The 26,895-nt window shown below is 37.3% G+C and overlaps 1 protein-coding gene across 1 annotated transcript; it reads left to right on the top strand.

Moving 5' to 3' along the window:
- On the top strand, positions 1–26,895 carry ELOVL7 (ELOVL fatty acid elongase 7; the record flags this gene model as incomplete). Its single annotated transcript, XM_080710429.1, has 7 exons — positions 1–64; positions 7,178–7,368; positions 11,436–11,516; positions 12,678–12,734; positions 15,416–15,521; positions 23,038–23,174; positions 26,686–26,895. The coding sequence occupies 7 exons, from the start codon at positions 1–3 to the stop codon at positions 26,893–26,895; spliced, it is 846 nt and encodes a 281-aa protein (XP_080566555.1).

Here is a 26,895-nt window from a genome sequence, read left to right as displayed (position 1 = left end):
ATGGCCTTCAGCGATCTTACGTCAAGGACTGTGCGTTTTTATGATAATTGGATCAAAGATGCTGGTGAGTAACCATATTTCCTAATGCAGTCTCATTTTTCCTTTTACTGTCAGATTCCCATAGTAATAGCATTTTATTAGAATAGAATAGAAAACTTTGCAATTTCACACTTTATTATTAGTTAATGAAGAGGAGTGTCAAGGGTTTTTGTTTACAGATGTGTGCAGAGATGGAACTATGTAGATGTTCATTACAATATTTACAGTAGTAAAAATAGCCCAATCATCCACTGAAGGAAACTGCTTAATAAATGATGGCACATTGACAGTAATTGTGGCAGGATAGTGCTCTTTGGAATGATTCTGCCCTCGTGCTCCAAAGAAAAACTGGAGGTACAGCCAACAGCGGTTCAGTCAGTCCATGGTGATTCTAGAATGAGAGAGCTGCAGCCCTAAATGGATATCAAAAGGAGCAGGGTGTATTTTTTGGGGACACCCCTGAGTGGTTCTGAGATGCCTGCCTTCTCCCTTTGCCCATTAAAAGAAAAAATCAACCTATTAGAAGAACCCATAATGATATAGCAGGAAGTTTAAAATATGTTAACTGAAAGCAAGGTATAAGGCACCACATGTATTTCTTTTGGAGAGGTTAACAGTTATTTCAGAATTATGGGTAATTGGGGGAGGGGGCACCGGGGAATGAACCCTGGGCCTTGTACATGCTAAGCATTGCTCCACCATTGAACTACATTTCTGCTCTCATGGTTGATTTTTATTTACTTATCTATGTATGTCAGTATTTTAAAAAACCACAACCCATGTTTATTTTTATAACTGTTAAACAATATTTTAAAAATTGAACAAAGCTAAAAAGAACCAGAGCATTTTAGAGTTTAGATAGACAGACCTTTGATATCATTGAAGCTAATATGTCATTTTAGAGTTGAAAATTGAGATCCACTGATATGACCTTCACAAGGTCAAGATTAGTTGATGGAAAAAAAAGACTAGTTCCATATTTTCTTTTTTTTTTTAATTAGCATTCTGGTATTTAACATTTATTCTTGAGTTACTGAGTTAAACATACTCACTGCCGTCACCGCTGGAAATTTGTTCTTACCTATCAATCAAAAATCACATGTACACCAAATTTAGAAGGAAAAAAAATACCACCTTTTGGTGCCTAACACAGTTGAAATTAGATTCTGATTTACAGTGATTTCAGCAAAGACACACTTATTCAGGTTGTCATCTTTCTCAGTAAACTGCAAAAGACCAATTTTATTTCATAATAGGTCCCAATAGCTTCATTCTTGAAAAATGCCAAGGATATTTTTAAAAAAATAAAAATAGCTATACTCTGGTTGGAGATGGAAGTGACTATTTACATGTTATTCTTTTTCTCTTAGTTTTTTTTTTTAACTTATTCAGTGACATAGAAAACAGTTATCTTTAGAGGTTATTTTGAAGGTTCTCTGAAGATTTACAGTACTTCTTATAAACTCAGTAAATTTAAATACTAAAGTTTTAATTGTTCTTTGAAGTAGAGATCTACCTTGCTAACTGAACTCTCACTTTGTACTTATGATTTTTGAAATAGGTCTATTAGGAAGAACAGATCCTTTGCAATCAGAACCTTGCTATTCATATTTCCAAATGCAGACACCTAAGGGATTTATAAAATCAATATTCTCAATTAAGAGCCAAATAGGCTTAGATGATGGTAAATATTTTAGTGGTCCTACAAAACCAAAATGTTTTAATGTGAGCTGCTTCGAAATTGTACTTTCATGTTTATTTGTGGGTCAACTCTACTTTTTATTAGGAATACCTCATTGAAAAGCTGAGTAACATTAGGTTGGACAATGGACTGATGAAAGGCCAGATGGGATTAGAGAGGTGGAGAGAGTCCTAGAAATAGTACAAACAACGCAGGAAGACGAGATAAGAGAAGCAGGGATAAAGGAGGGAATGCCACACAACTGAAGTTATGTGGATTTCAAGTCTAGGGAGAGGAACAAGGGCATGTGCATGTGGAATGAGAAGACCTAAAGCTAAGGTCCTTCACTACTGCAGACTAATAGCTGATCTTGAAAAATTATGCATCTTGAGTGAGTAAAACAAAGGTGATGATAGCACCTGACAGCTAAGTAATACGCAAAAATTACCCTGTCATTTGGGAAGGATCCCAATACAAATGGTGGTAATTGTTAGCAATGATAGAAAATTTTGTCTTTAAGTACTTTTAATATAGCATATCACTTTGACCTTTTTTCTTTACATTTTCCCCCTTGATTGTAGCAGTTGAGTTTTTTGTTGTTTTTGTTTGTTTGTTTGTAGTCAAGATTTACAACACTATGAAAACCCTACTGAGTACAATAGAAGAGTGTTTTTTTCCTCCTACTTAGTGTAGTATTGATCTCTGAGAGGCATTAGGAATCATTTCTGGCCCTCTTAGTCCAGTTTTACTCTGCTTACTCTGGGAAGGTCTGAACTCATGATCAAGGGCCAAGAATTTCAAGTGTATTCTTGGCTTTCACTCTAATCCTGAGTAGCCTTGGGAAAATTTACTTCTATTCATTGGTTTTCTGATTGCTGGAGAAATGGTAGGTGCACATAATTATTTAATGTGGAAAATTCCACAGCTACAAAAAATTTAACTGTCTTAATTAATCTTAAGCTATAAGAGGACTTTATTGTGACTGAGATATTAGATATTAAAGTTTAAAATAATGCTATTGTAGCATTTGGGGCTGTAGAGAAATGAACAAGGTTTTTAATAATTAAAAACAACTCTATTTAAATTTGTGTAGTACTAATGGCATTTCAGTCTTAGTTGTGATCCTTTTTTTTTTCTCAAGAAGATAGAGTATGAGAAAGATTTCTGCCATTTTGAACCTTCATAAAGTGCATGAGAAACAGGTTTGCTTTTCATTCCAGTTCATTTCATTGGTGCTTAGAATTTTTAAGGGTGTACTCTTGGACCTAGTACATGCTGCTTAGGAAAAGAACACTGTCTTATAAGTAGTTGATGGAAAAGCTCATTAATATTATATATATATATATATATATATATTCTTGTACTTTTCCTGTTCGTTCTCGTTCTCTCGTTCTCTCTCTCTCTCTCTCTCTCTCTCTCTCTCTCTCTCTCTCTCTCATAAAAGAATTAAGCTCATAGTAAATCAGAACTCTGGTAATCTCTGGGGTATAAACTCTCAGATAGCCTGCTTTCCCATCCTCTGCTTTCCTCTTGGCTCTACTCAAGACACTTACACCAACTCTGATTCAAAAAGAAGATATGTGCAACCCCTTCCTCTGGGGAAAGCAGAGAGCACTCAGCCCTGAGCCTGATGGGATTTGTGGTAGTCTGAGACTGAATTACCTTGAAATGCCATTGAGCAGCCCTATCTAGAACCCCACATCAAGTCTTCCCTGGCACCTGGCCTGCAAGGAGCCCACTACCTCACATGGCAGTGGATTCCCCTTCAGTGCAGTGTGACTGTTGCTGAGAGGGAAGGGAAGGAAAATGAGTAGCAGTTGTGAACATCTTAACTTTATTTGCTCCTGGAGGGAGAGCTAATTTAAGCAAGAGAGTAATCTAAACAGAGCTTTACTCCTAGAATGTGAATTTGGCATTAGTATGGAGGTCAAATGTGGCAGATTGGACAAAAAGGCAGGAAAGCACATAAAAATTATTACAAACTGGGTGTGGTGGTGCTTGTAATCTCAGCAATTGGGAGGCTGAGATAGGAGGATCAGGGTTCATGGACAGCCTCAGCTACTTAGTGAGGCTCTTTGAAACTCAGTGAGGCTACAGAGGATGTTGCTCAAAGGTAGAATGGCCCTGGATTCCAACCCTAGTACTGAAAAAAAAAAATCATTACAGAGTACCTAGTGAAGGACACCATAGCCCTAAGGAGAGGTGAAGGAGGCTTGGTCACACATCAAAATCCTGGTTCTGAACTCTGATAGGGCATCATGATCATCTCAACAGCTTTTAAAACAATTATTTTCTATTAAAATTGTAATTTAATCTATTGGATATAAAATGATGTGATAGCTGTAGAGACTGGTATGATTAGATCAGGCTAATTAACATACCCATCACTTTAAATAATTATCTTTTTTGTGGCGAGAACATTTGAAATGTGTTCTATCAGCAGATTTGAAATATACAGTGAACTATTAATAATTATAGTCACCAGGCCATACAGTGAACCTCAAAAAAACCAGATTCCTAGTGTCTAACTGAAACTTTGTACTCTTTGTGCAACATCTCTCCATTTCTACTCTTTTTCTAGCCTCTGGTAATCATCTTTCCACTCTGCTTTTACCAATGTTTTAGGTTTAACCTGTAAGTGAGATTATATATCTTTCTTCCTGCATCTGGCTTACCATAAGTATACTAAAGTCTTCCTGGATCGTCCATGTGATTGCAACAAACAGGATTTTCTTTAAAGGCTAAATTATATTCCAGTGTGTGTGCGTGTGTGTGTGTGTGTGTGTGTGTGTGTGTGTGTGTGTGTATGTGTGTGTATGTGTGTATGTATATATGTATGTGTGTATGTATGTATGTGTGTGTATGTGTGTGTGCATGCAAACTATATTTTATCTATTTGTTTATTCATGGACACCTAGGTTGATTTCATATCTCAGCTACTGGTGAACAATGCCACAGTGAATCTGGAAATAAGTACCTCTTCATTTTCTTTGGATATATACTCACAAGTGAGGTAGCTGTATAATATGGTAGTTCTACTTTTAGTTTGTGAGGAACCTTCAAATAATTTTTCATCATAGCTGTACTAATTTCCATTCCCCTCTGAGTGTATAGGGTTCCCTTTTCTCCACATCCTGGCTAGCAGTTTTTATCTTATCTTTTGTCTTTTAGATTAATAGTAACTCCCATGAACATGAAGTGCTGTCTCATTATGGTTTTTAATTTGTGTTTGCTGATTTTTAAAAATGTCTTTGTGGACCATTTGTGCATCTTCTTTTGAGAAGTATCCATTCGAGTTTGTTGTCCAGTTTTGGGGGGGCAGATTTTAAAAACTTTGAATGCCTGGTATCCACACCATAGGATTCTGGTTCAGTTGGACCAAGGTCATTTTTTGCCATTTGACTTTTAAGTACTTTAGAGGTCATCCTCCTGTGCTAACAGAGTTGAAATCAGCTATAATAATAGTAGCAGGCTTATTGAGTGCTTAAGCACTTTGTGTATAATTCATTCAGTCCTCTATGAAATACATGTTGTTTTATGCCAAATGAACAGATGAGAAAACTAAGTACAGAGAAGTTAAATCAGTTTCCCAAGGTCACATAACAGGCCAAGGGGAGATTCAGGGTCACAACACAGACCATCTGGCTCTAGAGTTTTGCTAAAATAGGATTTTAAAAGCTGGGCATTTTGTTTTATTATTTGAAAATAACATCCGATAAAATTAACTAGCTTTTTCCATAATTTTTTCTCTGTATTACTTGAAAGTCAATTTTAAAATTATTTTCTTCAGTTTCCTGAGCCAACCCACCATGCTTTTCCTGGTTTATTTTCTTTCTGTTGCATCAGAAGAACAGAAAGATGATGTCATTTGATTTCCCCCCTCGCTGAGTCAATGAATGAACAAAATAAAATACATCTCTAATTAAGGAACTCATTTGCTGACACTTGGAAATAGCCTATTTTTTTAACCCTATATGGGCGATTAATAGAAACAAAGTTACAGATTTTTTTTTTTTTTTTTTTTTGGTACTGGGGATGGAACCCAGGGGCATTCTACCTCCGAACTACACCCCCAATCCTATTTTTTTCTTCTTTATTTTGAAACCGGGTCTCACTAGGTTGCAAAGGGCCTCACTAAGTAGCTGAGGCTGTCTGCAAACCGCGATCCTCCAGTCTCAGCCTCCTGAATGCTAGGATTACAAGTGTGTGCCACCACGCCCGACTCAGAATTTTATATTACAGAATTTTCTATTTTCTTCTTCCTCACTACATCTCAAAACAATAGACTTTTATCTTCTCCTATTACTACCTTATCTTTAACCATTTAATTTATAAATTTATTTTAGCAAATTACTCTATTTCACAAACTGTTTTCCACATAGAACAGCTAGTTTTTTAAGAGGTTAAATGGTATTCTAAAAAAATAAAATAAGCCGGGCGTGGTGATGCACACTTGTAATCCCAGCATTTGGGAGGCAGACACTGGATCTGTAACCATATTTTTACATTTGAAAGAATGTCTGGAGGGAGAACATTTTAATGTTACAGTGGTTATAGATGAATGAATGACCATTACTGGCCATCCTGTCCTCCAGATCTAACTTACACCCCGTGCTGGGCCCTGGAGAATGACTAGTAGGACTAGATATCCTTATACTTGCTTCTCTGCCCTCTAGTTTCTGTTTGGATTCAGCAAGGGGAGAACCCCAGAGAATAGAAAGAGGGAGGAGAGTGAGCATCTGTTTCTCTGGCCCTTTACTTGTGGAACTATTCTGCATGAACCCAGTCCCTCAACTGATGGTCGTAGCTTCTCACTCTGTTCAGGTTGCTGCATCAAATTACCATAGGCTGGGTGGCTTATAAGCAGCAATAGATGTTTACTTCTCCCCGTTCTAGAGGCTAGAAATTTGAGGTCAGAGGGCTAGCATGGTTGGGTTATGGTGAGAACTCTCCCCCAGTTTGCTGACTTCTCACATTATATACTCACATGGCAGGAAGAGGGCAAAAGACCTTCCTGGGGCCCTTTCTTATAATGGCATTAATCCCATGCCTGAGAGCTTCATCCTCCTAAAAACCCAAAGCCCCACCTCCTGATTCTATCACATGGGGGCTTAGAATTTCAACATATGAATTTGAGGGGAACACAAATATTCAGTCCATAACACAGTTCCTTCCCAGAAGAGTTTCTCCACATGACTCTCTCCTTTGGGGATCTGGTAAATACTGCCCCTTATCCCCTTGAGACTTAATGGTCGTGACAGCCCCCCTATTTCTAGCTTGGGGGTGCTTCACCAATCCTGGTGATTTCTCATCATCCTTCCTAAAGATACCAGTGATCATTGCCCAAATAGTTCACTTTTGATATTAGGATCTTGGTAATTGGCTAAAGAAATGTTGATTGCTGTCAGTTATTTTTTGGCTAAGTGGATGTGTACTTACTTATTATTTTTCTCTTAGATCCAAGAGTTGAAGATTGGCTCCTCATGTCCTCGCCTCTGCCACAAACCATCATCCTGGGACTCTATGTCTATTTTGTTACTTCTCTGGGACCAAAGCTCATGGAGAATCGAAAGCCTTTTGAACTCAAGAAAGTCATGATAACGTACAATTTTTCCATAGTACTCTTTTCTGTGTATATGTGTTATGAGGCAAGTGTCTTCAGTATTCCTAATGGGAGAATTTTGCCTGTCTTTCTGTTTATATGTCATTATATTTTTGTTATAACCATATTGTAACCATTGACAATTAAGGCATTCAGAAACATACCTGAGCTCATGAGTGCAGGTATTTAATTTTTTTAAACTGTTATGTCTAGACCAAAAAGCAATCTCTTTAGAATATCTCAGGATAGTCTACCTCACAGTAAGAAAATTAGCATTTAGTACAGGATTTACATATAGTTGGTCTTCATAGATGGATGGATGGATCCAAAATGTTAATTTTGAAGAAACTCATACCCAGAGAAATTAAGTAACTTACTCAGAATCATAGAGCTGGTAAGTTGAAGACTGATATTCTTCTCTGTAATGAGCTGTCATCATCATGGCGGGGACTTGTGGTCTCCAGATGTTCTGATGAGCTGGGCAATGGTGGACAGGTTGGTTTCTCTCTCTCTCTCTCTCTCTCTCTCTCTCTCTCTCTCTCTCTCTCTCTCTCTCTCTCTGCTTGTATTATGTCTCAGCTGCCTTCACATATCCACTTCTCTGAAATTCTTTGTTTCTTCTTCAATGCTGGCTGTCTTCCTCATTCTCCATTTTACCTCTTCTCTAGTATAGCTTAGGCTTTGTCATATGGGCTGAGAAGTCCCCCCATCAGGGCCCCCATGACTTCTCTGGACAATACAAGCTCTCCATGAGCACCCTTCCAACCCAATTTCCTATTGCAAGTCCACTTGGTCAGTTCACTTTACATATACCCTTGTCTTATTTCTCACAGGCCTTTCCTGAGTGAGGACTCAACTCTGCTGCTTTTTATTTATCTTAATTTATTTCTAAATTAACCCAGAGGTTATGCTATTGTCCCTTCCAGTGTAGGGGCCATTAGATGGGGAAGGTTCTAGAGAGAGACAGAAAGCAGAAAAAAACACCTGCTCTTAGGATGTTCTCAGAGATAGTGTGTAGCAATAGTATGTTATTTTAGCGATAAGAACAGACTTGGAAGCCAGGAAGCCAGGTGCTAGATAATCCTGGTTTTATTAATAATTAGAAGCATGATTTTGAGCAAGTTGCTACACCTCTCTAGGTCTCATTCCTCTCAATTTGAAAAGCCAGGATTGAACCAGTTGTCCCTCAGGTCCCAGAATGCTCTGTCATTCTTAGGTTCTGTGTCTAATTGTGTCACTAATTGTGATGTCCCCCAAATATATTTCTCAAAGTTGGAAAGAATCTACTTATAACCATTCAGTTTGGGTCTCTACTTTATCAACTAACAATGTAAAAGAAGGTTTGAAAATATCTGAATTTGAGAGAGTCTGTTTTCCATTCACCACTAAACTTGAGTTATTAGTGCTGAAATATATGCCAGTTTCAGAGATTATATACCTGCCAAATATAAATTATTACTTTTTACTATTGCTAGCATCGAATATAGACATATGTCAAAAGCTTCACAGGCTATTGGAATGAACTTAATATCAGGAAAACATTACACATTCCACTTTCTGTTTAAACAAAGAGTTTTAACAGACAAGCAGTGTGCCATCTGCTGATGGCTCCTTTGCACACATGGTTTATTGTCTGGAACACAGATTCATTTGGTGTGCAGAGTAAACACCTCCACTAGGGATATTGAGCCAGATATGATCAAGGTGAAAGGGAAGCTCATCAGACTAAAAGAACTCAGATTCTGTCTAGTGATTGTCTGAATGTGATAGATACTTGGCAGGAGGTCAGGTCAGACCCTACAGAAAGCCAAGTCACACACTGTTCAATACAGTACTTGTTTGTATTTGGGTGGGGCAAAGAATTAGTCATTCCAGTCTAAGAAAACAGCTCCTAGGCTTTCAGTTTACCTATATCAGTTAAAATTGGTCCAAGCGCAAGAAAATATGAGACCACTCACTATAGCAGGATTTTGTAAAACAGAATTAGCTATTTCTGTCACATTCCCTGTTCCTTTGAGAACATCTGTTGACTTGTTTTTGTGAAATATGTTCTCATCCATGAAATGTATACTTTGTCCTTTACTGAGCCTTGATTTTCAGGACTTCATAATTTACCAAATTAACAATGTGATTACATTGTCTTTTTTTTTTTTTTTTTGGCAGTAATGGGGATGTAACCCAGGGACATTCTACCTCTGAGCTACACCCTCAGCCCTATTTTTAATTCTTTATTTTGAAACAGGGTCTCACTGAGTTACAGAGGGCCTCACAAGTAGCTGAGGCTGTCTGCAAGCCATGGTCCTCCTGTCTCAGCCTCCCAAATGCTGGGATTACAAGCGTGCACCACCACACCAGGCTGCATTGTCTTATAAATCAAACCAAGAGAGAGAATCAGAAAAGGATGATGTGTTTTTAGCTATCTTCATTGCTGTTGTTTTCTCCTTTGCTTTATTTTTGCACCATTAAAATATGAAATATTGCCGGGCGTGGTGGCGCACGCTTGTAATCCCCGCGCTTGGGAGGCAGAGACAGGAGGATCGCGCAGGTTCGAAGCCAGCCGCGTGCGCTGGCTTAGGAGACCCTGTTTCCAAATAAAAATGTAAAAATAGGTCTGGGAGTGTAGCCCGGAGGTAGAAGGGCTTCCAGGAACCCCAGTACCACCAAAAAAAAATGAAATATTAAAATTTTTTGTACATTAAAATATTTATCATTCTGATAAAGCTCAATAAGTGTTTTTGGAATTTAATGTATTGTGAAGTTGTAATTTTAACTTTAGTAGCCAACAATAAATGTAGAAATTCAACCTGTGCTTCAGTGCCTGGAAAAAAAATGAGAAGACATTCAGAAAAGATTCTGGCACTTGTGAGAATAAGGAGTTAGAGAAGAGAATCATGTTGTCATTCTCCTAAATTAAGCCAGCCATTTAACCATATGCATTCATTTAAAATTAAAACCCTTGGATTTCAATTTTCAGATACTGTTTTTATTAAAAAGATCTTTCCACCGTAAGCCTGAACATCAATATAATATCTGAATTGCAATTCAGAGTTATCAACAATAAGCTTTTTCTTCTTCCCAGCAGTGGAAGGTCACTTTGTGGGTGTGTTGGAATTATGGCCTGCCAGATTGCACGCCCATTGTTAGCAGGGGCATGTTCCTCTCCTACTTGTCTTGTAAATCCAAAGCACAACTAGTATCTGAGTCTTGTGGGTGGTCAGTCTTGTTTTTTTTTTGTTATTATTTATTATTATTATTATTATTATTATTATTATTATTATTATTATTATTATTTAGTGTTACTGAGGGTGGAACCCAAGGGCTTTCTACCTCCAGAATATACTCCTAGACCTATTTTATATTTTATTTGGAAACAGGGTCTCCCTAATTTGCTGAGAGCCTCACTAAGTAGCTGGGACTGGCTTTGAACCTGCGTGATCCTCCTGTCTCAGCCTCTCAAGCACAGGGATTACAAGGGTGCGCCACCACACCCGGCTTTCCATTGTTTTTTACAGAGCCAAGGATCTGAACCAAGGGCTTTGCGCATGCTAGGCAAGTGCTCTGCCACTGAGCTAAATCCAAACCCCTCAATCTTACTTTTAAATGAAGGAAGAATGAGAAAGCCAGGGGTTACCACTTTATACCACACCCACTAGCCAAGGGTGTAAAAAGCCCAGTTACCAAAATCACCTTATCAGTACACTGAGGAGTCTTCGTTTGTGCATTTATTTATTGGCTATTGATTCAGAACCAGTTATTACCCTAAAAAATACACGCATACACTTACATAGGTGTATCTAAGATGAATTACCTTTCAGTATTTGCTGTTGAAGCAAAACACTCCCAAGATTTTGTTCTGTATCAGATCAATCATCCCAAAAATGGGCAATTTAGTCAGAACACAGTTTGTGTAAGTAACATGGGTTTGAGGTTTTCAGGATTTTTGTATCAAGCCTTTCTGTCAAGTGTGTTTGGAGTTCATCATTGTTCGAGTGGTCTTTTCTCTGTGCTGACTGCTTGCTAAGCTGATAACCGTAAGAAGACACAGTAAATACCACCACGTTATAGCTGTAGAGCAGATGCCTCCTTTCTTAATGTGTGTGTGCTTCCTTGCAGTTTGTGATGTCTGGCTGGGGTACAGGCTATTCATTTCGATGTGAAATTGTTGACTATTCACAGTCACCCACAGCTTTGAGGGTAAGTTTCTCTTTGGAAAAATTTATGATTTCAAATCCATGCTAAAACTTTTTGGATTCTGTTTGCCGCATTGGATGTGAACTTAGAATAAGTGAATAACTCAATTATGAGATTACATATGTTGGAGGAAAAGGCTAAAACTTATAAAATAGAATTAAACAGGTGTATGCTTTTTGGAAAATAAAATTTAGTGCTTTTCCTTTTGAATTTTCTTGATTTTTAAATTTTTTTTATTTTTGGCGGATCTGGGGATGGAACCCAGGGGCATTCGACTTCAGAGCTACACCCCTGCCCTATTTTTTATTCTTTATTTTGATACCGGGTCTCACTGAGTTGCAGAGGGCCTCACTAAGTAGCTGAGGCTGGCCACGAACCACGATCCTCCAGTCTCAGCCTCCCGAATGCTGGGATTACAAGCATGAGCCACCACGCCTGGCTGAGTTTTGTTGATTTTAAAATAGATTTATATCTGGTTTCTGAAAACATGAAAAATAGAATTACCATAAGTGCTAGTAATTCTACTTCAGGGTATACACCTAAAATAATTAAAGGCAGGGATTCAAAAAGATTTTTGTGCACTCATGATCATAGCCACATTACTTATAATATCAAAAGGTGGAAGCAACCCAAGTATTTGTGGATAGATGAATAGAGAAACACGATGGGATATCTGCACTCATAGAGAGAGAATGGAATCTTATAAAAGGAAGAAAATTCTTACTCATGCAAAAAACATGGATGAATCTTGAGGATATTATGATGACTCAAATTAGCAGTCACAAAAAAGACAAATATTGCATGATTCCGCTTATATAAGGTACTTCAGCCTCAGCAACATAGTGAGACCCTGTTTTACAAAGGTACCCAAAGTAGTCATACTAGTAGAGACAGAAAGTTGAATGATGGCTGGGGTTAGAGGGCAGCAGAAATGCAAAGTTATTTTGAATGGGTTTCAATATTAAAAGATAAAAAGAGTTTTACAGATGGATGGTAGGGATGGTTGCATAACATTGTGAATGCAATTAATATTTCTGAACTGTATACTAAAATATTTTAAGTCAGAAATTTTTGTTCTATTTTACCAAAGAATTAAATGTAAACTTTTCTTCCGTGTAAAAAAAATAGATGGAAATAAATTAATATTTATGTGTGTTTTTGCAGATGGCACACACCTGCTGGCTTTATTACTTCTCCAAATTTATTGAGCTGTTAGACACTGTGAGTATGTAGTCACATTTGGTGAATGTTTGATGTTTAAGCCAAAGCAATAAACTGCTATAGTTCAGTTTTCTAATAAGCCGTTATCTCTTCTCAGGTAGACTGCTATCTCTTACCTTTTATTAGTAGTAATTTTAGAGAATAGATAGGATAAACTTATTTTCCAGTATTTCAAAATCTAAAAGGTTACAACCCACCTGATAAGTACGTATCTGACACATATACTCCCAAACTGTACATCTTTGTGTAGATGGTGGCTGTTTTATGATGCAAGCTTAGGAATCAGAGGGGCCACTACCTTTATTTCTGTATACCATACTATGATTCAAAATTATACTAGTGTGTGAAGTTACCCTCTGGGGTGTGGGTAATTTAGGGAACACCAAAACTATTTTTAGCTGCCTTTCTGAATTCTGTGCTTAATGGTTTCTAGCTCTTCCTGATTCAGATCCTAGTGAGAACCAACTCTGTACTTGGATGACTGGGCCTTGGAGAGAAGCAAGTGCCAGAATTAGAGTCTGTGATGAAAGGAGAAAGCTTGTGAGCCTGTATTTCCAGAGCAGCTTAGGAGAGCTGAATATCTATTGTACCTCTGTTGCAAGTACATTTTAGTTACTATTGTATCTCTGTTGCAAGTACATTTTAGATATTTGGAGCAAGGTCTCATTTTTAGACTATAAGTGTATACCTCTGGAAAAATATATATATATATTTCTTGTAGGAAATCTCAATATGCTTCACCATCCCAGTTGCTTATAATCATATAAGGTTAGAATTGGAAGGGACTTTAGTGAATTTAGAATCCGGTGGTTCTAACTTTAGCGTGTGGCTTGTTAAGCCACAAATGCCTGAACCCACCACCATTTCTTCTGGTTCAGTAGGTCTTGGGTGGGGCTCAAGAATCAAGATTTCTAACAAGATCTCAGAAGACGCTGATGCTGTTGGTACAGAGACTACTCATTGAGAGATTCCTTCATAGTCCAGCACTTCTCAGGCCCCATGGTACTGTAGAATGAATTACATTAGGAACCAATCAAACAAACAAACATGGGCCCTACAAGATTCAGTGTCAAATGGCTATTTAAAAAATATTTTTGAACCGCTGGGTGTGGTGGCGCATGCTCGTAATCCCAGTGTTTGGGAGGCTGAGACAGGAGGGTCTCACAGGTTTGAAGCCAGCCTCAGCTACTTAGTGAGGCTCTCAGCAACTTAATGAGACCCTGTTTCCAAATAAAGTATAAAATAGGTCTGGGAGTAGAGCCTGGAGGTAGAAAGCCCCTGAGTTTCACCCTTAGTACCACACCCCCCCAAAAAAAAATCTCGAACCAAGCATGGTGGCTCATGATTGTGATATCAGTACTTGGGAGGCAGAGACAGGAGGAGTTCAGGTTCATGGTCAGCCTCAACAACTTAGTGAGACCCTGTTTCACAACAACAAATAAAATAAGACTGGGAATGTAGTTTAGAGGTAGAATGCCTAGGTTCAGTCCTAGTAGCGCGCACGCTCGCACGCACAGACACACACACACACACACACACACACACACACACACACACACACACACATCTTTTCATAGATATTATAATATGCACTTGAGTAACCATTGATCTAGTCCAGAGTCCTCACTCAGAAAAACAAACAAAAAAACAAACAAACAAACAAACACCTGAAGCTAAAAGTGACTTACCTAGAAGAAAACTACTACTGACAAGGGCTAGGACCCAGGTTGCTAGTTTCTGGCCTTTTCTGCTGTGCCAGGCTGCATTTTTCCATGTACATAAGCAAATGCGTTTGGCCTCATTGGTGCTGCTTTGCATGCTTTCAGTTCCAGCTTCCATAAGAAAACTGCCACTGTCTCTACATTCTTCCCTAAAACTACATTTTTCATACACTGCATTTCTCAAACACTCCTATCATAGTAATACTTTTCTTTGTGTTATTCTGTTTAGTTCTGAATTTAAAAGTCTAACTAAACACAGGTCTTCTGAATCTTGCCTTGGTATATTTTTTAAACATTTCTCCCCCCAATTCTGCTCTTCTGTTTATAGAGTTTCTGCAAACCACTGGGAATGCAGGATGTGAATGGGCCCTCTGTTGCCCTTCTCATTTTTCTTATGCAGCTTTGCTTTCATTACCATCATATTTTTCAAATTAACTCTTCAAGTTTTTCCTCCTTCATCTTTCTTTAGTAATAAATTGTTAACTTTTTATTCATTGCAAGTCCTTTTTCAGTTTGCCTATTCCTTTATCCAAAATGATAGCATGTGCCAGAGAGCAATGCAGAATAAAAGTAAGTTTAGTCCTAAGCATTAAGGACTTCTCCTTTCCCATAGACTTTTTAAATCCACTGGGCCTTTTAAATTTTTTTCCCCAGTGGCATTTATTTCAGTATTTTTGGTCACATTCTTCATTGTACAGATTTGATTTTTAAATCTAGTTAGGATTTCTTTTCACCTTCTTACTGGTTCTCCTATGATTAGAATCATTCCTAAGTTCCTTTATGCTAGTTAGATTTTTGAACTGCCCCTTGGAGAATCAGCTAATTCTATAAATATTATGTCAGTGACCCTTTCAAAGCAAATTATGGTGTGGAATGGTTTGCTCTTTGCCGAAATCTTTATAATATTTAATATGTTATTGCATGCTTTTTATGAACTTGATTTTCTTTAAATTATTTCAGATCTTTTTTGTTCTGCGTAAGAAAAATAGCCAAGTGACTTTCCTTCATGTCTTCCATCATACCATCATGCCATGGACCTGGTGGTTTGGAGTCAAATTTGCTGCAGGTAGCCAAGGGAGAGCTGGGATAATGTGATATAAATGATAACATTTCTGTATGCTACAAAAATTTTATCCTTAAATATAATTTATACTAAACTCAAAAAATAAGTCACTTTGGTTAGACCTCTAACTTTCAAATTGTGACCTAAAACATAAATAGAGGAATTTTAATTTGCCCCTCTCCTCCAGTCTTTAGATGTGCATGACTTTTGGGTACAATCTTTTATGTGTATTCTTTAGTTTTGTTTGGATTTTCTTTTTTTCCCATAGAGTTCTAATACTTGTCTTTAAGTAAAAAATAAACAAATAGGTAAAAAGGTAAAGCTTGGGCTCCATAAGAGTTTAGTTAGGTAACTGTTGCTTATATGTTCCCAGGAAGGTTGTTTATCTCAATTTCCATATCTTATGTACATTCAAGTTCTTAATGACTGATACACACCCTCTCTTGGTTGATTTTGTGTTTCCATAACAAAATACCTGAGGCTGGTTGATTTATAAAGAGAAGGGGTTGTCTAGCTCACAGTTTTGGAGGCTGGAAGCCCAGGACTGGGCAGCCCTATCTGTTCAGCTCTGGTGAGGGCCTCCTGGTCATATCATATTATGATGACATTATGGCAGAAGCCTCTGGGAGAGAGCAAGAGTGGCATAGAGGGAGAGAAAGCAGGAGACTAGAGAAGGTCCTGGTTCACACTCTTAAAACAGTCTGCTGTGGAGAAAACTAATCTGTTTCACCCTGGGATACTGGCAATAATCCCTTTAGGAGGGTGGTCATGATCCATCATCTCCCTGTAGGCCCCACCTCTTAAAGGTCCCATCACCTTTCAGTACCATTACATTGGGGACCAAGTTTCCAGCACATGAACCTTTGGGGAATAAACCACATTCAAACCATGACACTTTGCATCCCCTAATGGTTCTTTAAGATGTATCAAATTAGCCAGGTGTGGTGGCGCACACTTTAATCTCAACATTGGGAGGCTGAGACAGGAGGATCACGGTTCGTGGACAGCTTCAGCTACTTAGTGAAGCCTTCTGTAAATCAGTAAGACCTTGTTTCAAAATAAAGACAAAAAACAGGGCTGGGGGTGTAGCTTGAAGGTAGAATGCCCCTGGGTTCCATCCCCAGTATCAAAAAAAAAAAAAAAAAAGAAAGAAAGAAAAAGATGTATCAAATTGCAGTTATTCTAGCTTCCCAAAGCATTCTACCTTGTGAAAGGATGTTTTGCTAGTGGTTTTTAGGTCAAAATGGTTTAAATAAAAAACTTAACAAACAGCCTTCCTCTCTTTTCATTTCATTTTGGTTTTATGTTTCTGAACATCTGGATTTGGTAGTAATTTCATCTTATCATAAAGTTTTTAATAGAAAACTTTAGTTGGAGGGTTTATTTAGTTTCTTGAATTTAAGAAGTCTTCAAGTAAGCTGGTAACACATATTAGACAATGCTTTAAAATATTTATGAATAGCATGTCTCATGCTGCTGGCTCTGCTAGATGAAAAGGAAACACAATTGAAAAACTCTTGTTTGAGTTTTAGACTCTCTAGGACTGGGGGTGGGGTCTGTCTCAGAGTACAAGAGGACCTTGATAAGCCAGTGGCAGGCAGAGGATACCAGAACCTAAAGAAGCCACGAAGGCTGAGAAATGTGAGTAAGAACTGTACCTACCAGGACCTGTGGGCCTTGGATTTCTCAGTATGTAAAAGGTATCTTCTTGCCCAAAATTAGCATTAATCTGTTGAGGAATTTAAAAAAAATACGTGAGCCGGGCATGGTGGTGCACGCTTGTAATCCCATCATTTGGGAGGCTGAGACAGGAGATCACGGTTCACGGCCAGCCTCAGCTACTTAGTGAGAACCTTTGCAACTCAATGAGACTGTTTTAAAGTAAAAAATAAAAAATAGGGCTGGGGGTGTAGCTCAGAGGTAGAATGACCCTGGATTCCATCCCCAGTACTGCCAAAAAAAAAAAGTGTGGCTGCATTTTTTATGATGTATGTTAATGTAAAAATTTAATTATGACAAGATAGTCTTAAGCTGTGTACATTTTACAATTAAAAGATAGCTATAGTGTTTATTCTTCATTATTTTACTTTACTATTTTTGTCTTTTCTCACATCAATATTGTGCCTGTCAGTCAGTTTTTCCTATGTGATAAACATGGGAACTTATTTGTGTTGATGAAAATTTAAAAACTACCAAAGCATCAAGGAATAAGGTGCTTATGATTTCTTATGTGTTTAACATCATGAAATGAAAATTATAATGAGAGGCATTTAGTTCATCTTCTCTGTTAAGCAGCTTGACTCCTAATGGTCAGAAAAATATTTATTTATTTATTTATTTTTTATTTTGGTGTTACTGGGTTACTGGGGTTCCTGGAAGCCCTTCTACCTCTGGGCTACACTCCCAGACCATATATATATATATATATATATATATATATATATATATATATATATATATATATATAATTTTTTTTTTTTTAATTTGGAAACAAGGTCTCTTAGGCTGGCTCCGAACCAGCACGATCCTTCTTTCTCTGCCTCCCAAGTGCGGGGATTACAAGCATGCGCCACCACGCCTGGTCTTTTATTTTTTAAAGAATGCTTGTAAAAACTGGGCATGGTGGTGCATGCTTGTAGTTTCAGTACTTGATCGACTAAGATGGGATTGCAGCTTGGAGGCCAGCTTTAGCAACTTAGGGAAACCCTGTTTCAAAATAAAATAAGATATCTGGGGAGTATAGCTTGAAGGTAGAATTTCTCCTGGCCAAGTTCAGTCCCTACTACAAAAAAAAAAAAAATGATCATAAAGTTGTTTTCATACCCTTATACTTTATTTTAGTTTCTTTCAGGATACCAGAATACAACTGGCCCTTTATATATGTGGGTTCTGCATCTTTGGATTCAATCAAATGTGATTTAAAAAGGGGGAATTGGCCGGGCGTGGTGGCACACACTTGTAATCCCTGCACTTGGGAGGCAGAGACAGGAGGATCATGCAGGTTCGAAGCCAGCCACGCTGGCTTAAGAGACCCTGTTTCCAAATAAAACTATAAAATAGGTCTGGGAGTGTAGCCTGGAGGTAGAAGGGTTTCCAGGAACCCCAGCATCACCAAACAAAACAAAACAAAACAAAAAAACAAGCAATGCTTTCTGTAATGAAAATTAAACATATGATATACATAATTTTAAATGTTACCGTGCTTATGGATATTAGTCACTTTATAAATATTTCCTTGTACATGACTTAATCCCTGCTTTTTTCACAAAACGTACATGGTGAAAACTAATCTTCTCTTGTGTGTATGTTCATTGGTCCTGTGTTTCTGTCCATTCTTATCTGTGAAATTCTAGTGACCTTGTCCACATGCCTGATACCTGTTCATTGGCAGTCACAGCAGCAGGAGCTGGTTCCAAAAGTGTGGTTTGGCACTGGCTTCCATCCCTAGAATGAGACTGTCGGGTTTAAGCTGTTTTTTCCAAAACTTGAATACAGCTGATCGCTATCTACTATTTAATTTCCTGTTTGCCTCTTGTGCCCCTCTCTAGGATAATAGCCGTCCAGCTTTTATTTTTTAAATATGGTGAAAATATTCCTGTGGCAGGTTTTTATTATTAATTATGCATATGCCCTCATTGAACAACAGGGATAATTGTGATATACACCCAAATAATTTCTTTATTTTTTTTTCAAACCAAAGGAGTAGAATGTGGTGGAAGTGCCTGTAATTCGCTCTGGGAGGTTTCATTTTCAAGCCCTTGCTTACAAAGGAAGCAAGCTTAGGAAAGACTTCCTATTAAAAGCCTTCCAAACAGTAAAGTAAAAAGCATTACTAATTAAAATGTGGTTGCTCTCTGGCCAAACTTACTAAAATAACTTAGAAAATAATCATAAATAGGAAAAATAAGCTAGTTAACTTTATTTGATAGATTGTTTTGATTATTTTTTAGCTTTTATGTGTCATTATAATCTCACATCATAATGTAAGTCATGTTGACAATGGCATACATGTACACAGTACTTGGTGCCTCCTCCCAACCCGCCTCCCCATTTTCCTCCCTCCCAGTAGCCGAGTGCCCAGATTTTTACAATGGTATATTCACATGTATACACATAGTCGATGGTAGTATTTCCATTAGTGAATCCAAGTCTTCCTCCTTCCCTACCTTTACTTCCTGGCTCCACTGAAGTTTTCCTCCATTAATCTGGAATCCCTCAGGTATCCCAAATATTCTCTGGCTGGAGCATATTAGAGAAAACATATCTCCCGTTACTTTCTGTGCTTGGCTAATCTCACTAAACACTCTTAGCAATACTAGTGCTTTGTTAAATCCCTGTTGTAGGATTCACATTTTTGGACATTTAAATGATGAAAGTGTCCAAGAGGAAAATGGATACTCCTTTACCAAATAATGGGAGACATGTTTTAGTGAGAAAAGGCTCTGATACAGTTCCTTTGAAAGCCTGAAATAGATTTCCTGTGGGCATATTATCATGAGACAAAAATGGACTTGGGAGGTATTTGGCTTATGCCCCCATGAAGCAGCCTGACTCCTGAGTTATCAGAAGTAGACAATTACTCTATATTTAAATTACCCTATAAATATAGTTCACACAACTCTATTTATTCAAGTTTCTTTTAGGGAAAGAAGACTAATCCAAATGTAAACAGTAAAAGCTGAAAGGTTGTTAATAAGTTTCATGAATTCAGCTTCTGAAATTTGTGAAGATTGAGGGATTAGCTAAAATTTCATTTACTCTACTGAGGAATAGAAAGTTTATGAAGCACAACACAGTATAAATATGCTTTGGGGGAATATTTAGCTACTTAACAGAATTATCTAAAACAGGTTACTTAAAAGAAGTAATTTAGTAGAGATAGTATCCAGAAGCATCTATAATTACTGCAGTTACGAGCAATTATTAAAAAATAGTTTCTACCATACAACAGTTCTATGACTTTTTTCCTTATATTATATTAGAAATAATAACTTTCTATTTCCTTTAAAACTTCTATAATTATTAGCAATTATGAATTCAGTCCTTTCTGTACCATACTTAAGTAGTCCAGACTTATAAGGGTTTGCTGTATTTCTGGAATCAAAGAATTTTTGATTTCCTTTTCTTGCCTTATTTCTCTGGCTAGGGTCTCAAGAACTATATTGAAGAGAAGTGGTGATAATGGACATCCTTGTCTTGTTCCTGTTTTTAGGGGGAATTCTCGAAGTTTTTCCCCATTTAATAAGATGTTGGCTGTGGGCTTATTATAGTTTGCCTTTATGATGTTGAAGTATGTTCCTTCTATTTCGATTCTCTGCAGTACTTTTATCATAAATGGATGTTAGGTTTTTATCAAATGCTTTTTCAGCATCTATTGAAATGATCATGTGATTTTTGTCTTTGGTTCTAAATGTTTATATGATGAATTACATGGATTGATTTTCATACGTTGAACCAGCCTTGCATCCCTGGGATGAAGTCTACCTGGTCATGGTGTATGATTTTCTTGATGTGGTTTTGAGTGTGTGTTGCTAGTATTTTGGTTTAGCAGTTTTGCATCCAAGTTCATCAAAGATATAGGCCTGTAGTTTTCCTTCCTTGAATTCTCTTTATTTGGTTTTGGTATAAATGTGATGTTGGCTTCATAGAATGTATTTGGGAAAGTCCCGTATCTCTCTCTATTTCACAAAATAGATCGAGGAGTATAGAGATCAGCTCTTCTATAAAGGTTTTATAAAATTCACTTGGGAAGCCATCTGGTCCTGGGCTTTTCTTTGATGGTAAGGTCTTTATTGCTGTTTCAATCATTTGATTGTTTTTGGTTGGTTTAAGTGTTCTATATCTTCTTGACTTAGTTTAGGAAGGTTGCATTTATCTAGAAAGTTGTCAATTTCCTCCAGATTTTCCATTTTGTTGGAGTATAGTTTTTTTTTTGTTTTGTTTTGTTTTTTTTTTGCGGGTCTGGAGATGGAACCCAGAGGCATTCGACCTTTGAGCTACACCCCTGCCCTATTTTTTATTCTTTATTTTGAAACCAAGTCTCACTGAGTTGCAGAGGCCTCACTAAGTAGCTGAGGCTGTCTGCGAACCGCGATCCTCTGGGTCTCAGCCTCCCGAATGCTGGGATTACAAGCGTGCGCCACCACGCCCGGCTTGGAGTATAATTTTTCAAAGTAATTTCTGATAATCCTCTGGATTTCTGCACTGTCTATTGTGATATCTCCTTTATCATCTCTTACCTTCAAAATTTGGGTTGATTCTTTCTTTTTTTTAGTTAAATTGGCTAATGGTTGATCTATCATATTAATTTTTTCGAGGAACCAGCTTTTGGTTTTGTTGATTTTCTGTATTGTTTTTTTATTCTCTACTTCGTTTATTTCTGCCCTGATTTTGACAATTTCTTGTCTTCTACTGGCTTTGGATTTAGATTGTTCCTGTTTTCAAGGGCTTTGAGGTGTGTCATTAAGTTATTTATTTGATGATTTTCTGTTTTTCTTATGTGGGCATTCAGTGCTATCATTTTCAGGAAAATGGATGGAACTGGAGGACATTATGCTAAGTGAGATTAGTCAGTCGCAAAAAGTAAGAAATTGGATGCTTTCCCTAATATGTGAAAGCTAAGGTGAAATGGGTCATAGCAATATCTCCAAGTGAAAAAGGAGATGCTATAGAGGAGTAAACAGGGCACCCTAACTGAGGGGATAGGAGGGGGGAAGAAGGAAACTCTCTAAAGCACATGATGTACTTAAACAAACATATTGATGTCAACCACGAAACCAAGCATGGGATGGCAGGATGGGGAGGGAATAGGGTAGGGATAGGGTAGGTTCTAACTGGGTGATGTGTGCATGCATGTCTACACAAGTTTATTTTTTATCTCATTATGATGTATGAATACATTGCCCCAATAAATAATTTTAAAAAAAGAAGGCAGGGTACACATACCTTGCTTTTCTAGTTACAATTTTATAAGGTTTAATTTTTTAAAAAAACTAATTGTTGACAGAAATCAGAGGTTACCTTGGGAGGGATATATACTTTGGAGGGGCACATGAGATCCTTATTGTGGTGTTGTGAATATTCTGTATCTTGTTCTTGGTGGTGGGTGAGTACATGTGAAAAATCTTAAATTGTACTCTTAACATCAAGGTACTTTATATGTGATAACTTTCACTAAGAAAATAGGTTTTGATTATTATTAAAGAATATATCTTATTTTCAAGAGATCTCAATCTAGTTTGTTAATGTAAACCAAAATCATAAGGCCATCCTGAGGTTAAAATATATAACAAAGACAAGCATCACTTATTTTCTGAGATTTGCATCTTATATCTTACTAAATATATATCATCTAGCTTTCTCTGGTTTGATAGCTGCTTGAATCAAATTTATATTTCATATGTTTTTTCTTTCTTCTTACTAAAATTCAAGAATTATTTTTACTAAAATCTCAGTTCAGGCAAAATGTGTCTGATTTTAGGAAACAATTCCCTATGTCATAATACCTTTTTTTTTCTAGGTGGTTTGGGCACATTTCATGCCTTTGTAAATACAGCTGTGCATGTAGTCATGTATTTCTACTATGGTCTGTGTGCAATGGGACCAGCCTTCCAGAAGTATTTGTGGTGGAAAAAATATTTGACATCTTTACAGCTTGTGAGTAATTAATTTTCTTTAAAATCAGATAGGAAATTAAACTGGAGCCCCTTGTTTGCACTGTGAATTAGGATACTAGCTAAACAAAGAATAAAGTTTATAAAACAATAGAGGAATTGAGGTGCTATCACCATCCTTTTGATATTATTTGAATGTTGTCAGGATTTTTGTTGAAAACAAAGCATATTTGGTAATAGAAAGACTTCAACAATTAAAGTAACATGAGTATCAATACCACCCATATGCTATTTTATACATTTGTTAAAAAATACAGGTTGGGGGTGTATTCATTTCGAGTCACCCCCTCATGCCATTTTGGCATGGGGCTGTATTTCTATTTTCTGTATTTCTATCTTTTAATAAACTTCTTTAAATCTTCAAAAAAAAAAATACAGGTCACGGTGTAGATCAGTGGTAGAACACTTACCTAGCATGTGTAAAACCCTGAGTTTAATCCCCAGCACTGCAAAGAAAAAAAAAAAAGAAAAAAAATATATACATACATATATATGATCAAAATAATCTGAAATTTAGAAGTTAGAAATTCCATATTCTTATTCTAAATTACATTAGGAAATATAACTGTGAGGGAATTATGAGCTTTTCTATCTGCTTACCTATAAAATTGGCAAGTTTATCTTTCCTCCAACAAGTGAAATGTATTGTGAGGACTGTAGGCATGGAATAGTAAGTCAGCATATATCCACTGCATAAATTTTAATAATGCCCTCAAGTAAACAATGCTCAAAAGAGCAGAAACACTCAGTTTATCCCAAATAATACCTAAGCATTAACCCTAAAATATGTTGGCCTATATTTTTAAATTGTAACTATGGTTTCAGGATAATTATTTGCTTTAAATTTTATTGTCTTCTATTGATAGAAATTCTGCTATCCTCATGGTTTCAGATTTGAAGTCTGTAGTAAGTTGAGTGCCACATTCTGCCAGTGATACAAAGGAGAAAGTATGAGTTTAGGTATAAGAATTAGGTTGGGAATTAATGTTTTTTTTAATTAAAACCCTACAGTGTGCTAAATGAAATTGAACACATTTATAAGGTGGTCTCCCATGTGAGAGACTGACATTTTAGTTTGTAGCGATCCTAAATCAAGATCAGAGTATATCTTTTCAGTTATTTATTATATCTGAAATTGGCAACAATCTAAATGACCAATGATAAGGAAATGGTGAAATAAATTATTTTAATGCATATTTTGGAATAGTATAGTCATGAAAATTATTCATTATTGTTTTATTTGATATTTTTTCTCATTGTTAAGTAATATATGCTCACTACAGAGAAATTATACCACCTAATTAGGCAAAGAGAAACATAATTCTTTTTTCTTTTTTCTTTTTTTGGTACTGGGGATGGAACCCAGGGGCATTCTACCTCTGAGGTATATCCCCAGTCCTATTTGATTTTTTATTTTGAAACAAGGTCTCACTAAGTTGTAGAGGGCCTCACTAATTTATTGAGGCTGGCTGCGAACATGTGATCTTCCTGTCTTAGCCTCCCAAGTACTGGGATTATAGACATGCACCACCATGCCTGGCCATTTTTGTCTTTTCTTTTTCTTTTCACTTAACATTAAGTGCAGTGAACCGTTAAAAAAGTGGAAGAAAAGAAGGATAGATACATGTTCATTTTTAAAATGTTAGTCATATACACCCACACATATAGAATCCTAAGGACCCCCTTGTCCTTTCTAAGGTTTTGTTTCTTCGTTAAATAGAGAATATAGTTGTAGCTACTGCATAGGAATGTCATAAAAGTTCATTAGGATAAAGCAAGGGAAGTTGATTATGTTAACAATAAAATGATCCAAAAAGAAAATTTTGGGAAATTGTTACCATGGCTATATCTACATGGGTTGGAGAAAATTGTTAGTTAATTCTTTATAGAGCTTTACTTTTCTAAAATTTCCCCAGAGCATGTTACCTTTTTATTTTTTGTGGTCCTGTGGATGGAACCCAGGGGCCTCTACCTCCAGGTTATGCACCCAGCCTAGTTTATATTTTGTTTGGAAACAGGGTCTCACTAAGTTGCTGAGAGCCTCATTAAGTAGCTGAGACTGGCTTCAAACCTGTGTGATCCTCCTTTCTCAGCCTCCCAAGCGCTGGGATTACAAGTATGTGCCACCATGCCCAGCTGAGTATGTTACCCTTTAATCACGAAAAAATATAAGTATTTTTTCTGAACATTGACATAGAAAATGTACCTCTTATGACTGCATAGAATGCTCCTATCTACAGAGCCTCTGTATTCCTTGCTAATGTCCTAGTTGGTACCAAAGACTCTTTATTGTGGAGGACACGTTGTGGATCCTGGGATTCTTTGGATCCTTCAAAATTCGAAGAGCTCTCTGCCGGGTGTGGTGGCGCACACTTGTAATCCCAGCATTTGGGAGGCTAGGACCAGAGGATCGCGATTCGCAGACAGCCTCAGCTACTTAGTGAGGTCCTCTGCAACTCAGTGAGACCTGGTTTCAAAATAAACAATAAAAAATTGGGCAGGGGGTATAGCTTGGAGGTGAAATGCCCCTGGGTTTCATCCCCAGACCCGAAAAAAAAAAAATTAGAAGGGCTCTAAGTTGAATTTTTTTTTCTTTTTTTGCGGTATGCGAGATGGGGGGCATTCTACCTCTGAGCTATATCCTCAGCCCTACTTTTTAATTCTTTATTTTGAAACAGGTCTTCACTGAGTTGCAAAGGGCCTCACTAAGCAACTGAAACTGTCTGCGAACTGCAATCCTCCTGTCTCAACTTCCCAAATGCTGGGATTACAAGTGTGTGCTACCATGCTCTACTAGATTGAATGTTTTTATTTTCCAAAAAATTGAAATACTTGGTTTAGCAACAGAGAAGAATATTTGAGATCAAATACACCATGGGAGTCAGGCATGTTGATGCACTCTTGTAATCCCAGCATTTGGGAGGCTGAACAGAAGGATTGCAGTTCGCAGACAGCCTCAGTTACTTAGTGAGGCCCTTTGCAACTCAGTGAAGCCCTGTTTCAAAATAAAGAATAAAATATAGGGCTGAGAGTGTAGGTCAGATGTAGAATAGCCCTGGGTTCCATCCCCAGTACTACTACTACTACTACTACTAATAATAATAATAATAATAATAATAATAATATGCCATGGGAAATTAGGCTGCAGTGTCTGATGGACATTTCATCAGAGGTAACGACTCAAATCAGGTACTTCCAAAGACAGCCTGCTCTTCTAGTTCTCTGAGCAGTAAAGGGTGGCTGCACTGCCCACTGCAGAAAATAGTTAAATAGGACCCCTGCCTATACTTTTGGCAGGACTCAATAGTGGTTCCAAACTCCAGTCTAAATTTTGACAGTATTCCCTCCATTTCCACTACTAGGCAGGCTACATTTAAAGTTGAAGTTTCTTGCCTAACAGTAGCTCAGATACAGGTGAGGAATGGGTAAATACTAGTCAAGGAATTGCTGACTCTCCATAACTAAATAATTTACTTTACTCTTTCATTTTCTAGGTCCAGTTTGTTATCGTCACCATCCACATTGGCCAGATCTTTTTCATGGAGGATTGCAAGTACCAGTTTCCCATCTTTCTCTACATTATTATGAGTTATGGGTTCATCTTTCTGCTGCTCTTTCTCCATTTCTGGTACCGTGCTTACACCAAGGGCCAGAGGCTGCCCAAAACTGTAAAAAATGGAAACTGCAGAAACAAACAGCACTAA

This window comes from Muscardinus avellanarius (assembly GCF_963383645.1).
Source record: "Muscardinus avellanarius genome assembly, chromosome: 1".
In the NCBI taxonomy this organism is placed as follows: Eukaryota; Metazoa; Chordata; class Mammalia; order Rodentia; family Gliridae; genus Muscardinus; species Muscardinus avellanarius.
Note: the sequence above shows the minus strand (reverse complement) of the source record. Positions and strands in the feature narration are given on the sequence as shown.